This window comes from Cucumis melo, chromosome 4 (assembly GCF_025177605.1).
Source record: "Cucumis melo cultivar AY chromosome 4, USDA_Cmelo_AY_1.0, whole genome shotgun sequence".
Taxonomy (NCBI): domain Eukaryota; kingdom Viridiplantae; phylum Streptophyta; class Magnoliopsida; order Cucurbitales; family Cucurbitaceae; genus Cucumis; species Cucumis melo.
Genome location: NC_066860.1, coordinates 21713292 through 21729111, shown reverse-complemented (window position 1 = coordinate 21729111; position 15820 = coordinate 21713292). Strand labels below are relative to the sequence as shown.

General features: G+C 38.7%; 1 protein-coding gene across 3 annotated transcripts in view; it reads right to left on the bottom strand.

Annotated features, from left to right (window-relative positions):
- The window catches only part of LOC103502794 (uncharacterized), a 34829-nt gene extending 19399 nt beyond the window's left edge, over positions 1-15430 (bottom strand). Inside the window, exons 1-3 of one of the 3 annotated variants that reach the window (XR_007820269.1) lie at positions 14868-15252; positions 13737-13789; positions 13128-13165 (exon numbers count right to left, since the gene is read on the bottom strand). Coding sequence is in view for 2 of the 3 variants with exons in the window: in XM_008466884.3 (XP_008465106.2) it covers positions 13128-13165; positions 13737-13789; positions 14868-14966 (190 nt within the window). In the remaining variant the exon portion in view is untranslated. Of the gene's footprint in view, positions 1-13127; positions 13166-13736; positions 13790-14867 lie in introns of all 3 variants that reach the window. The other 2 variants (XM_008466884.3, XM_051083760.1) reach the window with 2 other exon arrangements.
- Positions 15431-15820: the final 390 nt, after the last annotated feature.

Here is a 15820-nt window from a genome sequence, read left to right as displayed (position 1 = left end):
TTCCTCTCTAATTAATATTGATTTTCACTGGTTAGGTACACATTTCCAAGCCCAAAGGCCACAAGTAAGGGGGTATTAAAGTGTTGGTGTAATATTAAATTTATCTTCACTCGTAAGTTTAAAGATTGAACCTCCTCATAAAAATCTATCTAGATCTATCTTGAGCCATCAAGATAAAGATTTCTATACAATGAAATCTTTACCAAAAAGAGAAAGACCTATAGATAAAGTTCTCTCTTCAACAAGCCTACATCTCTCCATTTGGCAGCCCATTGTCGATGAAATTGATAAAGACCACAATAATGATCTAGAGAGGGCATCTCTGTATCCCAGAGAAAGTACACCCTTGATTTACTAGCTAAAACAGGTATGATGGAATGTCATCCTGCTGATACGTCCATTGAGTTCAATGCCAGACTCGGAAATTCAGGTTATAGAGTTCCTGTTGATAAAGAGAAGTATTAGCACCTAGTGGGAAAGCTAATTTATTTATCTCACACAAGACCTGACATCTCCTATGTTGTGAGCACTGTCAATCAGTTCATACATTTTGTAGGTTGGAAATATAACCAACCTACAATCAGTTCATACAAAAAAGGTTTTGGAGGTTGGTTATCCATTAAAAAAACTTCCCCTTGATCTTTGGAGAAGAGATATTTTTGAAGTAATTGGAGCCCATTTCGATGGGTTGGAAAGCATAGCATTGGATACACTAAACCTGATAAGACGTATTGATGCAAGAAGTCAGGTTTGGAGAAATCTCAGCGGTTTCATGCCAGATACTTTAGAGTTGAAAAATGGGATAAGGGGCAGTTTGTTTCTAAATTTTGGAAATTTTGAACCACTAATTGTCCCTAATATTGTTAAAAACGATTTATTCATTAGTGATTTCTTCAATCCAATTGACTTACACAGGTTGGAATCAGTGGCTTTAGATGAAGAAATGAGGTTTGAACTCCCTTCATCAAAATGGGATTTTCTCAAAAATCACAAGCCATCCATTTCAAGAAACCCATTTGAATCACTTAGAGTTTTTGACTCAGAGATCGGTGAAGGACAGTCGGAAAATTTTAAACTCATCGGAGATTCTTCTAATCTCGAACTTCACGATAAAGGAGAGAATATTACTGAGGCAACAGTTGTGCCCAATGGGTGTGAACGAGAGAGCAAGAGTCACTATCAGACAAGTGTTTAATGAGAATGTCAAAGAGAGAATTCTGGCTGTCAAGTCATTAACTCTTCAGAAAAAAACGGCTCCACCTTTATCAGTTCATATTCTCAATCAATTCAAATACAGATGACTCAATTGAATGCCAACCAGTCTGATGGCCTCACTAAATCTCCAAAAGTCGTAACCCCTGGCTTCTGGTATCCAAACGGGGAAGAGGGAGAGTTAGAAGCTTCATCACCCACACCGTCTGCGCCTGTTCTCCTTGCTGTCCATCTTCTGAATCTTCCCCAGTCTCCAAAACTTCTCAAGATGATTCAGACAGCATTAAAGAAAGAAGCATCCCAGTCAACAAGCTACCCTGCCTACCTATTAAAAGAAACTTCCAGCATTTCAAGATGGCAAAGGAAATTTGTGAGAAGCCTACCTCTGACACGCTACTGATTAAATCCAACCCCTCCAAGTCTGAAAGCAATCCAAATCTCTTGGAAATTTGCTGCTCTCATGCCCAACTCCCTGAATTCAATAACAGGTCATTATCTTCCTCTCAGTCAATTCAATTGTTCAACCACACCTCTTTTACTGCCTCTAACTCTAAGATCACTGTTAGACCCCTTATCAAACATGTGTATACAAGAAGAAAGAAATAGAATTTGTTAATGATCACGTGTGGAAATAGATGTCTGTTAGTTTTTTTTTAAAAAAAACAAAACACACGTGTGATTTAAATAGGTCGGTGGGCGGGAAAGTAGGAGGAATGTTAGCTGTCTTTTGGGCGGGAAATAGTGTATAAAGTCGGTATCGTGAGTAGGTGGTAGGAGACAAGTTTTTGGTGGGAGATTTTGAGAGATGTTTCTGTATTCTTCTGGTTGAGAGAAGAACAGGAATTACCATTGTTGTCAAGGATTGCTACTTCAACAATTCTTATTCTTGTACTGAAGTAATACAATAAAGCTAGCAATTACCATTTGAATTTGGAGTTCCATCATTTTTGGTATCAGAGCCGTGATCTGGGAAGGGATGGTTCAGACTCGGATAGAGGAACGTCTGGAATGCATCGACCAAGAGATTGCCGAAATGAAGAAGGAATTAAGCAAGGTGCCGGCGATCGAGGTAAGCCTGAACGAAATTGCGAAGAGCATAGAATTGATGCGTCTTCAGTCCGAAAAACAGCAGCAGTTGTTATTCACGATCATCGAAACGAATACGATGGAGAGGTCGACGATGAGTGGGATAGTGACAGAAACCGCCGCGAAGGAATTTGAAAAAGCTAAAGGAAAGGAAGGCGACGCGTCTTCCAGTAGAATGACAGAAGCAGACCGAAGTTTCAGAATCGATGGAAACGAACGAAGAAGCGACGGTGACGAAAGCTTCCAGGACCGAAATGCCTGTTTTTACAGGAGAGGACCCGGATTCTTGGCTATTTCGGGCAGAGAGGTACTTTCAAATCCATAAGCTAACTGATTCTGAAAAAATGTTAGTATCTACAGTTAGTTTCGATGGACCGGCATTAAACTGGTTTAGATCTCAAGAAGAGAGAGATAAGTTCACTAGTTGGGCGAATATGAAAGAGAGATTGCTAGTTCGTTTTCGATCTAATAAGGATGGAACCATTTCTGGACAGTTTTTGAGAATTAAACAAGAAGGCACCGTGGAGGAATATATAAATTTGTTTGATAAAATGGTAGCTCCGGTGAATGACTTGCCAGAACGTGTAATCCTAGACACGTTTATGAATGGTTTATTACCGTGGGTGAGGTCAGAAGTATTTTTCTGTCGACCGAAAAGCTTGGCAGAAATGATGGAAGTAGCCCAGATGGTTGAAAACAGAGAGATAGCAAGGACTGAAGCCAAGATGTGCGGATACTTGGGGGGTAAGATAGCGGGGCAAAATAGTGTTGTTGGAAAAATATCCACTGGAGGTGTAGCAGGGGACAATAAGAACAACACTGTTTTTCCCATACGTACTATTACACTGAGAAGCTCTGTTCCGAATGAAAACCGAAGGGAAGGGAGTTATAAGAGATTACCTGATGCTGAGTTTCAGGCAAGGAAAGAGAAGGGGTTGTGTTTTCGATGTAATGAGAAGTATTCCGCAGATCATAAATGTAGATTGAAGGAACAACGAGAGTTGAGGATGTTTGTTGTGACAGAAGGAAGGGAAGAATATGAAATTGTTGAAGATGAAAAAGAAGAAAAAGAATTGGGCTGCATGGAAATCAATGAGAACCTTACTACTGTGGTTGAATTATCAATCAATTTCGTAGTAGGTTTAAATGACCCCGGAACTATGAAGGTGAAAGGTAAATTGCTTGGAGAAGAGGTGGTTATTTTAATTGATTGTGGAGCGACACATAACTTTGTGTCAGAAAAATTGGTAAAAAAATTATCATTACCAATCAAAGAAACTTCACATTATGGTGTGATCTTAGGATCTGGGGCTGCTGTTCAGGGGAAAGGAGTATGTGAAAAACTGGAAGTACAGTTGAAGGGTTGGAAAATAGTGGAGGATTTCCTTCCTTTGGAACTTGGAGGTGTTGATGTAATTTTGGGAATGCAATGGCTGTATTCTTTGGGGGTTACTACAGTAGATTGGAAAAATTTGTCTCTGTCTTTTGTGGCCGAGGGAAAGGAAGTGAACATCAAAGGAGATCCTAGTCTAACTAAGGCAAGGATCAGCCTCAAAAATATGATAAAGAACTGGGAAGAAAAGGATAGTGGATTTCTGATTGAATGCCGATCTTTGCAAGTGAAAACTGTGGAAGATGACGAACGCTATTTGTTAAATACAGAAGTGGAGAGTAAGGGCCGGATAGGTTCAGTTATCAAACAGTTTCGAGATGTTTTTGAGTGGCCAGAGAAACTACCACCCCGAAGAGAAATAGAGCACCATATACATTTGAAGGAGGGAACTAACCCAATTAATGTACGTCCATACCGATATGGATTCCATCAGAAAGAAGAAATGGAAAAGTTAGTTCAAGAAATGTTGAATTCAGGGGTAATAAGGCCGAGTATCAGTCCATATTCTAGCCCGGTGCTGTTGGTAAAGAAAAAAGATGGGAGCTGGCGCTTTTGTGTAGATTATAGAGTTGTCAACAATGCTACAATTCCGGATAAATTTCCTATTCCGGTAGTGGAGGAGTTATTTGATGAGCTTTGTGGAGCAACTCTATTTTCTAAGATTGATTTGAAGTCCGGGTACCATCAAATCAGAATGGCCGATGAAGATATAGAGAAAACGGCTTTTAGAACACACGAGGGTCATTACGAGTTTCTAGTAATGCCCTTTGGGTTGACCAATGCTCCGGCCACATTTCAAGCTTTGATGAACAATATATTCAAGCCATTTCTTAGAAAGTTTGTGTTGGTCTTCTTTGACGATATATTAGTTTATAGTAGAAATGAGGAAGAACATGAAGAACACATGAAAAAAGTGTTGGCAGTTTTGCGGTATCATGAGTTGTTTGCCAACCAAAAGAAATGTCATTTTGCACAGCAGAAAATTGAGTATTTAGGCCATGTGATTTCAGGAGGAGTAGCAGTGGATCCAGAGAAGATTAAAGCTATCTCTGACTGGCCACAACCTACAAATGTCAAAGAAACCAGAAGGTTCTTGGGGTTAACTGGATACTATCGACGATTTGTGCGCAATTATGGAACTATTGCTGCTCCATTAACCCAATTGTTGAAGAAGGGAGGGTTTAACTGGACTGAAGAAGCTACTGTGGCTTTTAACCGGTTGAAATCAGCAATGATGTCCTTACCGGTATTAGCTTTACCTGATTTTTCTAAACAGTTTGAAATAGAAGCTGATGCCTCTGGATATGGAGTTGGAGCTGTTCTGGTGCAAGACAAAAGACCAGTGGCATATTATAGTCACACGCTAGCATTAAGGGACAGGTCTAGACCGGTATATGAAAGAGAACTCATGGCTGTTGTATTGGCAGTCCAAAGATGGCGTCCTTATTTGTTGATAGGGAAATTCAGGGTGAAGACTGACCAGAAGGCACTTAAATTTCTGCTAGACCAGAGAATTATACAACCCCAGTATCAGAAATGGATAGCTAAATTACTTGGTTATTCATTTGAAGTAGTTTATAAACCTGGAGTGGAAAACAGAGCAGCTGATGCTTTGTCCCGAAAACCAGAAGAAGTGCAACTGTTTGGGCTGTCTATTCCAATAGCTGTTGATTTGGAGATAGTAAAAAAGGAAGTGTTTCAAGATCCTAAGTATGAGAAGATTATAAGGCAGATAGAGCAAGGTGAAGAATTGGAAGTAAACGATTACTCTCTGAAAAAGGGGTTGCTGATGTATAAGAATCGACTGGTAATTTTGAAGCAATCCTCTTTGATACCAGTAATTTTAGATACTTTTCATAATTCTGCAATTGGAGGACATTCAGGGTTTTTGAGAACTTATAAAAGAATAGCTGCTGAGCTGTATTGGATGGGGATGAAGGCTGATATTAAAAAACATTGTGAGGAATGCTTAGTATGCCAAAGGAGTAAGACATTGGCATTATCCCCGGCTGGTTTGCTTGTTCCATTGGAGATTCCTCAAGCGATATGGAGTGATATATCAATGGACTTCGTGGAGGGCCTCCCAAAGTCAAGTGGTTTTGAGGTAATCCTGGTGGTGGTTGACAGATTGAGTAAATATGGACATTTTTTACCGTTGAAACATCCGTATACTGCTAAGTTGGTGGCTGAGCTGTTTGTGAAAGAGATAGTAAGGTTGCATGGATTTCCTTTGTCCATTGTGTCGGATAGAGACAAGGTATTTCTTAGTCAATTTTGGACTGAATTGTTTCGTTTATCCGGCACTAAGCTGAATAAAAGTACAGCTTATCATCCTCAATCAGATGGCCAAACCGAGGTTGTCAACCGGGGAGTGGAAACTTATTTGAGGTGTTTTTATAATGAGAAACCTAAGGAATGGGTTAGATGGTTGCCTTGGACGGAATATTGGTATAATACTACTTTTCATCGTTCTATTGGCATGACTCCATTTCAAGTTGTTTATGGCCGACAACCTCCTACTGTTCTTTCTTATGGAAATTCACCATCCAAGAATTCTACTGTCGAGGAAATGTTGCTGGAAAGAGATCTTGTTTTGGGTTCTCTGCGTGAACATTTACGCCTGGCACAAGAACAGATGAAGTTGTATGCGGATCAAAAAAGGAGAGCTGTTGAATTTTCAGTGGGAGAATATGTATTTCTACGTATTCGTCCTTATAGACAGATTACAGTACGCAGTAGAAGGAATGAAAAGCTTGCTCCACGTTTCTACGGGCCATATAAGATTATAGAAAAGATTGGGCCCGTCGCTTATCGTCTACAACTACCAGAAAATTCCAGAATTCATCCTGTATTTCATGTGTCTCAGCTGAGGAAAATGATGGGACAGCATGCGGATTCTCAACCGACTATTCAGTTTATTGATGAGAATTACATGTGGAAATCTGAACCGGAAGAGGCTATTGAATATCGTAAGATTGGAGCTGAGCAGTGGGAAGTGCTGGTGTGTTGGAGAGGTTTGCCTAAGCATGAAGCTTCTTGGGAATCTTATGATGAAATGAAGGAAAAGTATCCAAATTTTCACCTTGAGGACAAGGTGACTTTAAAAGGGGGAAGTAATGTTAGACCCCTTATCAAACATGTGTATACAAGAAGAAAGAAATAGAATTTGTTAATGATCACGTGTGGAAATAGATGTCTGTTAGTTGTTTTTAAAAAAAAAAAACAAAACACACGTGATTTAAATAGGTCGGTGGGCGGGAAAGTAGGAGGAATGTTAGCTGTCTTTTGGGCGGGAAATAGTGTATAAAGTCGGTATCGTGAGTAGGTGGTAGGAGACAAGTTTTTGGTGGGAGATTTTGAGAGATGTTTCTGTATTCTTCTGGTTGAGAGAAGAACAGGAATTACCATTGTTGTCAAGGATTGTTACTTCAACAATTCTTATTCTTGTACTGAAGTAATACAATAAAGCTAGCAATTACCATTTGAATTTGGAGTTCCATCAATCACTTTCTTGAGAGGGTCCCCATGCTCCCAGTCGGCTCGTCCATTTTTTAAAAAGAAGGAATTGGAGATTGATTCCCCTTTCAGCGCAAGTAGTGAAGATTCTGAAATTTTGCCAACCGATTATGAAGACTTGCCATTGGAAGTTGTTTTTGAAACGGAAACCTCTTTATTAATAATAATAAATGAGACTAATGCTCAGAGTACAAGAGAATTATACTAAGAGCAAAATAAGAAAATGACAGAATATCCAAACAAACTAAGACAGGTGCACTCGGACAATACTAAAGGGAAAACAACCAAAAAACAATCACAAAGAACAAGCTAATAAAGAGAAATCCAAACAGAAAAATTTAAGCTAAACAGAACCAAAATGAAGAGATCTGAATACGAAGCATAATGAAATATCTCTCTCATAAGGAAAACATTCAAATCTAGAGATTAGCAAGAAGATGCAACCGGCAGCCTCGAAGATATCATGCCAAAGTAGTCCAAAAACCAGAAAAGGCTCGAAAAAGTCTTCCAAAATATCAGCATTAGCAAATTGGCTTTGCTTGCTCCCCACATGAAGAAAAAACCCGGAGAGACTAAAGATGGACCAAAATCTCGAGAAAACATTTAACGGCTGAGATAAGTTTGGCTTCCACTGCCCAACCAGTAGAACTACATGTCATTCATTTGATTGACACATGGCTTTTAGGCCATACCAAATCTCCAAAAGTTGTGACCCCTGGCTTTTGGGATGAAAATAGGGTAGAAGAAGACTCACATGTTTCAATATCAGCCACATTCCAGCCCAGATTTTCTCATAGTCGATCTTCTTCCTCTTCCCCAGACTCTAATATTCCACAAGGTATTTTAGAAAGCAACACAAAAAAAGAAAGAAGCACCCCAGTCAACAAGTTGCTTTGCCCACCTATCAAAAGGAACCCCTAGCGTTTTAAGAAAATTTACAGAGAAGATTGTACTTCTTTTTGCAAAACCTCAACACCCCATGGTGATTCTTCAAACACAAAGTTCGATGTTCCAGTTGATAACACATCTCCCAGGCGTGTAGAAGCATTAAAAAATATTCCCCAAACTATTTCTCCCGTAAGCCACTCAAATAAATAGATTCCGGCACCTTTTTCAACCATAACACGTTTCATGAAGAACGAGTTAATCTCCAAAGAATAGGCTTGAGAATTATTTGAAGAGCAGCCATAGTTTATGGCATTGATATCTTCAAAAGATGAGTTGCACGAAGCATTATCATTCTCTCCTACTGAACTAAACGCTTCCTAGCAGTTTCCATGACAAGCCAGCCATACATTCCCATAGGAACCACGACCAAACCTTTTCTTCAACACACACCTCAATACAGATGGTGAATGCTCAAAAAAGTTGATAATCTGGACCAGAATCATGAAAAGGAATTGATTCAAGCAAAACAATGAAACTAGCAAAGCCTTCAGGATTAAAGCACTGATCTTTAGCTCCAATCATCCCAAGATGAAAGCACAAGCTTTTGTCAGAGTACACATTTACAGGCCCACCTCAATAACTGATATTATGCTGCAGTCCCACATTGTTAAAATTCCTCCAGAAGCACCCATTGATTCCACGAGTGTCCAACCGACGTCTCTAGAACTTCATATTGAATTAAAAAAGAGACTTGATGACTTCCATTTTTTATTCTTGGATCAAAACAATATCCGGATTATAATTTTTTATGAATTTCTTCAAGGCTGCCCATTTTGTGATGACATTTAGGCTCCTAGTGTTCCAAGAAATTATCTACATGAGGCTGGATGAGAGGGAGTAAAACTTATCAATCTTTTATTAAACCAAGATGATGTCACAATCATTGACTAAAGGCAGCAGATCCTTAGGCAATTCTGAGGGGACTTGGATTGGAATAGCGCCAGCTTCATCAAATAAAATAGAAAGGTCTGCCCCCTTCAATTTCTTCATTACTCTTGAGATCAAAACCATTTAAGAAGCCCAAGGACTCCTCACTACTGACACTAAATGGTGAATCCAAGGTCTTGGTGGGCAGCTTGTCAATGGCAGCATGACAAGGGGAGCCTCACATCAAATTAGTGTTGAAGTTAGGAAGTTTTGAGTATTTGAAATGCATGGTAGGAGAAACTAAGTTTACTGACCTGGTGAGGCAATTAGAAGACTGAATTTCGGAGCAGCAAACCTCCAAAAGGTCTGGATTGTTTGCTGAAATAGATGACTCTGAACGGTGCATCCGAGAGGGGGCTGAAAATGGGATTTTGAGGTCACATCCTCCATTCAACTCAGACTTTAATAAGGCTGTCCATAAGTTATTGAAAGATGTATGTTTCCGGACATAATGCTTCAGAATTTTCAAAGCTTGAACTTGGAGAGATTTACCACCTTTTGTTGATTTAGGCTTGTTACAGAAACTAGAAACTGAAGGGAGAGAAGGATTTGTGGAGGCTGGATTTGGTAGTAGCCGTTGGTTGGAAGGAGAACAATCATCTTTAATTACTTTGGAGGATATATCATAATTCCGCATGATAGTAATTAAAGATGCTTTTTCCTTTTTTCTCTCTCTCTACTTAGGACTTCAGCAGCCCAATTAATGGGATTTTGATTAATACCCGTAGGCCCCAGTTGCTTTTTGGGACAGCTGTGTCCCTCAGGAGTGTCATTAATTAAAGGTGAAGACTGTTCAGCTTCCCACCCAATGGAGTAGGCTGCCACCTATTTGCCGGAACCATTCATCTTCTCCGACGCCGGTGAGGTGGCTGGAAAATGTTGTAGAGGTTGAAATGGACTTCTACTCCTCGGCAAGGTTGCGAAAACTAATTTTGGGATATTAAGTACGGGTGGAAAGGAGAAGAGATCACAGCCCTCATCAAACAAGGCTTCTCTTATTCTTAGCCGGTCAATGGAGTTTTTGTAGACATCATGCACACTGGGGGATTTTCTGGAGATTGGAGGGCTTAAAAATTCAAAATCTCCACAATGTTAGATGATGTTTCCCCTCTTCTGGTCTGAAATTTCAATCGTTGAAGGGGCGAATCCACAAAGGTTCGTTTTGACCTGAATGCAAGCTTCACTACAATTTGTGAGATTTAGGGTTTCTATGACTATTTCTATGAGGCCTCTAAAGTGATCTCCAATTGCCTCAAAAATACTTCTACTCCAGAAATCAAGGGGAAGGTTCTTAACCTTAAGCCAACCTCCATATCCTTTCAACACTAGTGGTCTACTATGTTTCAAGCTATCCCATTTTTCAAATTTAAGATGGAAATTTCCCCATGCCTGCCATTTACCTTCTACATCGATGATGTCATTAAGAGAGCCTTAATCAAGACTGATAAGGGCATTGTCATCATAGAGGGGTTTATAATAATATTGGTTTGGAGTTACATTTCCAAAAGTTTGCGGATCATCCTCCTGTCATCAAAAGCAAATAGCTTCGAAATAATCCAGAGGTTATCAAAATTAAGCTTGGTCACTTCATGGTCTTTAATTAACCATTGTTTTTGGGGGGATGATGGACTGAATCAAGTGGGTTACCTTGATGGTTGGAAATCGGGCTGGGTTCCAATTTTCTTGGCCGCAAAGAAAAGAAGAAACTTAATTTCAGAATTAATCGATGAACAAAGAGAAACAACTAAGTCTTTCTGAGACATAGAAAGACTAATTTTGGGGTTTTATGACAATCTATACAAGAAAATTCCAAGGCCAAGATACATACCTCTAATCTTTGATTGGCTGTGTATTACTCCAATTCAGAATGTGGCTCTTACTGCCACTTTTACTGAAGCAGAAACATTCAAGGCTTTAAAAGCCCTTGGAAAGAATAAAGCTACGGGCCCCAACAGTATTACAGCTGAATTCTTCTTAAAACATTGGCATTTGATTAAGAGTCTTTCACTGCCCTATTTGAAGATTTTTATGAGAATGGAAGGATCAACGCTTGTGTGCAGGAAAATTTTATCTGTCTAATACAAAAGAAGAAGAATGCGGTCCTTGTAAAGAACTTCAAACCAATCAGCCTCACGACGTCAACTTACAAGGTAGTAGCAAAAGTCTTGGCAGAAAGACTAAAATTTGCTATAGCCAACATCATCAGCCCCTCTCAGTGTGCTTTCATTGAAGGTAGGCAAATCCTTGATCAGATCTTAATTGCAAATGAAATCGTAGAAGAATACCGAACTAAGAGGAAAAAAGGGTGGATTTTGAAGCTTTTGACCTTGAAAAGGCCTTCAATCAAAGATTGGTATTTCCTTGAAAAAGTCATGTACAGAACAAATTTTGACCAGAAATGGATATCTTGAATTATGGCCTGCCTAAAAATGCCAAGATTCTCCATTCTCATTAATGGAAAGTCTCGAGGTCGTATTTTTGTTTCTAGAGGAATACGGCAAGGTGATCCCTATCCCCTTTCCTTTTCCTTTTAGTAAGCGAGGTTTCGGGAGCTCTCTTGAATAAGCTAGTTGTAGACAGGTATTATGAAGGCCTTGTAGTTGGTAAAGAGAGGGTTCATATACCTATTCTTCAATTCGCAGACGATACCCTTCTTTTTTATAAGTATGATGAAAGCATGTTAATGAAGCTGAAGGACACAATTGCACTCTTTGAATGGTGCTCCGGGCCGAGGATAAATTGGGAAAAATCAGCCTTATGTGGAGTCAATGTGGAAGAGGATGAGCTGAAACTTATGGCTGAAAAGATGGGTTGTTCCGCAGAAAATATGCCCTTTGTATATTTAGGGCTTCCATTGGGGGGTATCCAAGCAGGTTACTTTTTGGTAGCTCATGATTGATAAAGTGCAGAAAAAATTAGACAAATGGAGTAGATTTAACTTGTCACGAGGAGGAAGAGCAACATTATGTCAATCCATATTGGCCAATCTCCTCACTTATTACATGTCTTTGTTTGCAATGCCAGTCAATGTAGCCTCCTCTTTGGAGAGAATGAGGAATTGTTTCTGGGAAGAGCATACAGGAAGTAAGATCAACCATTTAGTTAAATGGGCTAAAGTTATTCAGCCTCAACCAGATGGAGGCTTGGGTTTGGGAGCGCTGCAAAATAAAAACATGGCTCTACTAGCTACGTGGGGCTGAAGGTTTATGAATGAAGAAACTTCCTTATGGAGACAAGTCACCCCAGAATCCAAGGAAAAGAACCATTCAACTGGCACACGGTTGGAAATTCTGGTTACAGCGGCAAAAACTTTTGGATTAGTATCTCACGAGTATGGAGGAAGGTGGAGTCCTTAGCCTTTTCTAAACTTGGTGATGGTACAAGGATTGCTTTCTGGACAGATGGATGGATCGACAATCTTCCCCTTTGCACTCAATATCCCCATCCCTTCAGGATTACACTCTTACCAAAAGGTTCCATAGAAACACCGGGATTACTCGACATCCTCTTGGTTCATAGTCTTTAGAAGACTTCTTAAAGATAATGAGATTCTGGACTTTCAAAACTTGATGCCTCAACCAGTAACTAAAAGTGTTTAGGACAATCTTGATAGAAGGGTATGGTCTTTGGAAAATCATGGAAAGTTTACGGTCAAATCTCTCACAAGACACCTCTCGGCTTCCTCTCCTTTGGACAAGGACCTATATAAAGCTTTGTGGAAAGAGTAAACATTCTCATTTGGGTTATGATCTTTGGTCTCTTAAATTGCGCTTCAATCATGCAAAGGAAGTTACCAAACAGCTGCTTATCACCTTCAATATGCCCACTGTGTAAGCAAGAAGGAGAAGATTTACAACATCTGTTTTTTACTTATTAAACTCTGCAAATTGTTGGTGGAAGCTCTTTTTTTCTTTTTTCTTTCTTTCTTTTTTTTTTTTTTTTTTTTTTTTTTTTTTGACGTAGTATGAGTTTTTGGAGAATGTTATAAATATTAGAACAGGAAGAAAATAATGAAGAAACTTACAGGAAAATGAGTTACACTTACGTGTGGGTACTGTACTAGATTGTTTTGGAATGGGTTTCCTACATCAGCAGTGAGTCCAAAGCAGAGGGAAACACATTATTAGCACAGTCATCAAAAATGAAACTCAATAAACCGAGAAGATACTTTGGAAATGAAAAGGCGTAAAAATTGATCATCTCTTATCCCAATTCATTAGATTAGTAGATGACAGAGCGCAAAATAAAACACCATACAGAGAGCATGTCAAGTAAAAGGATAATGTCAAATCTTGTGCAGTTATCAATCCAGTCACCCCTTCTACTAGAGTGTATTCTTTCAATTAGTCGATTTCTTTCTATTATAAAGGGTGACAATATCAATATCTACCTAAGTGCCAATAGGTATGTGATACATTCTCTTCTTTATTTTTATTTTTTTTCTCTCTTTGATGTATTAGAGCAGCTCAATGAGGTCACCTGTTCTCCCAGATCCAACCGACACCAACTTAAACAAACGGCCCCTTTTAATTTTAGTCATTATACACAACCATCTGTAACTAGTGAAGGATATTTTCTTTATTTATAAATTCAACATATTTCTAAACCATAAACGATTTCAAATTTTCAAAAAAACTAAACTAATTTGGAATACCTTGGTTGATACACCCTACCCTTCTGGTTGCCCGAGCTGCCGGCTTTGTCGGCCTAAGTGTAAAATAACAAAATGAATTAACGATGCCTTAATTGGAGGATTAAACAAATTAGTTGAATTGAATAGTAATAATATGAATTAAGAGGGGGGGAAAAAGGAATTCAACCATATTCCTATAATAGCAGATGATCATGCCCGTAGCTCAGTTAACAATTTGAAGTCACGGGAGAGGAATTTTGATACAACTATATAACTGCATATGGGGATTTAGGTGGGCAGAGACGGACCATGGAAAAATATTCATTCCCTCTGTCTATTGGTGTAAAAGAGAGAATAGCAGAAAAATAACAGAACAACCACAAGGCAAAATCACAAGACTTAGTCGCTATGGCCTATAGAATTAGCCTAGCACAGATTCTACGAGAAACAGTCGGAGGAACAAGTAATGAAGGACAAATCAATAGTACAAACAAAAAATATTGAACAAGCCATAGGAAAGATTGACCTTAGGAGCCTCTTGGCCCTTAAGTTGGTGTTAAACAACATAATTTCAATAGTTAACACCATCAAAGTTTGTACATTTATCAACTAACTCACCTTCCTCACTTTCTCTACCTTCCACATTTGACGACAAACTCCATCTTATAATTTTACACCCAGACACAAACTTCCTAACTCCAATAAATTAACTTCAGACTTCTAAGACTTTATGCATAGAACCTCAACTTTTATCCCTTCTTTGAATTGGTGTACATGTATCATCATGGACTACTGTAGTGGAAAGAATCTCAACAAACTGTTGTAGTTGTGCTTTTTGCTTCCACAATGTGGGTTTGTGCATTGGAGACTTGAGGCATTTCAACTATTCTAGATTAGAAACTTTTTTTGAATATAAAATTCCTGTCTAAAACATATAAACAAATTTCATCTTATACCAAGTCACTATGTACTCATATAAATAATTCAACTAAAACCATGCATATGAAACAATGGTCAAACTAGGCTTCCAATCGAAAATTAAGGATAGCATGATACCTAAAAATGAACGCAATCATGTGCCAATCTACAGTAAATTTTCAAGATAGGAAGCCGTTGTAACTAAAAATGCACCATAAACATGGGTATACGTACTTTATTGTCTTCCTTGTTTCCAAAACCACGGCGAGGGTTAGAATCGGAGCGGCTCTGCATTAGGAGAATTTGGAATCGAGGAACCACCGTAGACAACATTTTGGGGTCAGGTAACAGCAGAAACGGACGGAGTGAGAATTAGAATAGTGGAATTCTGAGGCAATGTACAAAAAAAGAAGAAACCGCTAATTTTATCATAAAGCAAGATAGACTCTGTCCCGTTTTCTCTCCTCGGGCTGTTAAATTCGGGAGCCCAAAGAATGTTGCTACGGTCATTTAGGATAATTAGAGAGAGCACTCTATTCTCACACCCCGTCCCACACACGTACTAGCTCATTCCATCCCATACACCTCCTAACTTAGTATGGAAGATGCAGCACGACTTGAACATCTTTTAACACTTTTGAATGCTAAAGACACTCAATCAATCTTGAATTCCTTGAATTTTTCTTCATCGTCCAAATATTTTTTGGTCTTAACTTAATAACTTTACAAGTACTTTTAGGCGATGTAAATACTTAACACATATAAGTAAACAAAACTAAAATTTATTAAACTTCGCTAAGCGTTTTACAATAACTTTACAATCATAAACATAAATATAACTCTTAAAACTTAAAAAGTAAAACTCCTTGACAGCATTCTTGCCTAGTAAACTCTTCAAACTCTTCCTACTTGGCCTTAATGCAGGATTCCTAAAAGATGAGATTCAAAAACATAAGTCTAAAAGACTCGATGAAGTTTTAAGAAATCATTTTTGCAATACCTTTGTAAATATCATTTCACGTACATAAACACAAAAATACCAATTCATAATAACATTTCATTTTGCATAACACACATTAGTTACCAAACATTCCTTTCACCAAGGATCCTAAATCATTCTCTAAACTAGGTCACATAACTTCGCGCTTAGACTACTATAATAACAACATCCGAGAATATACAGATCC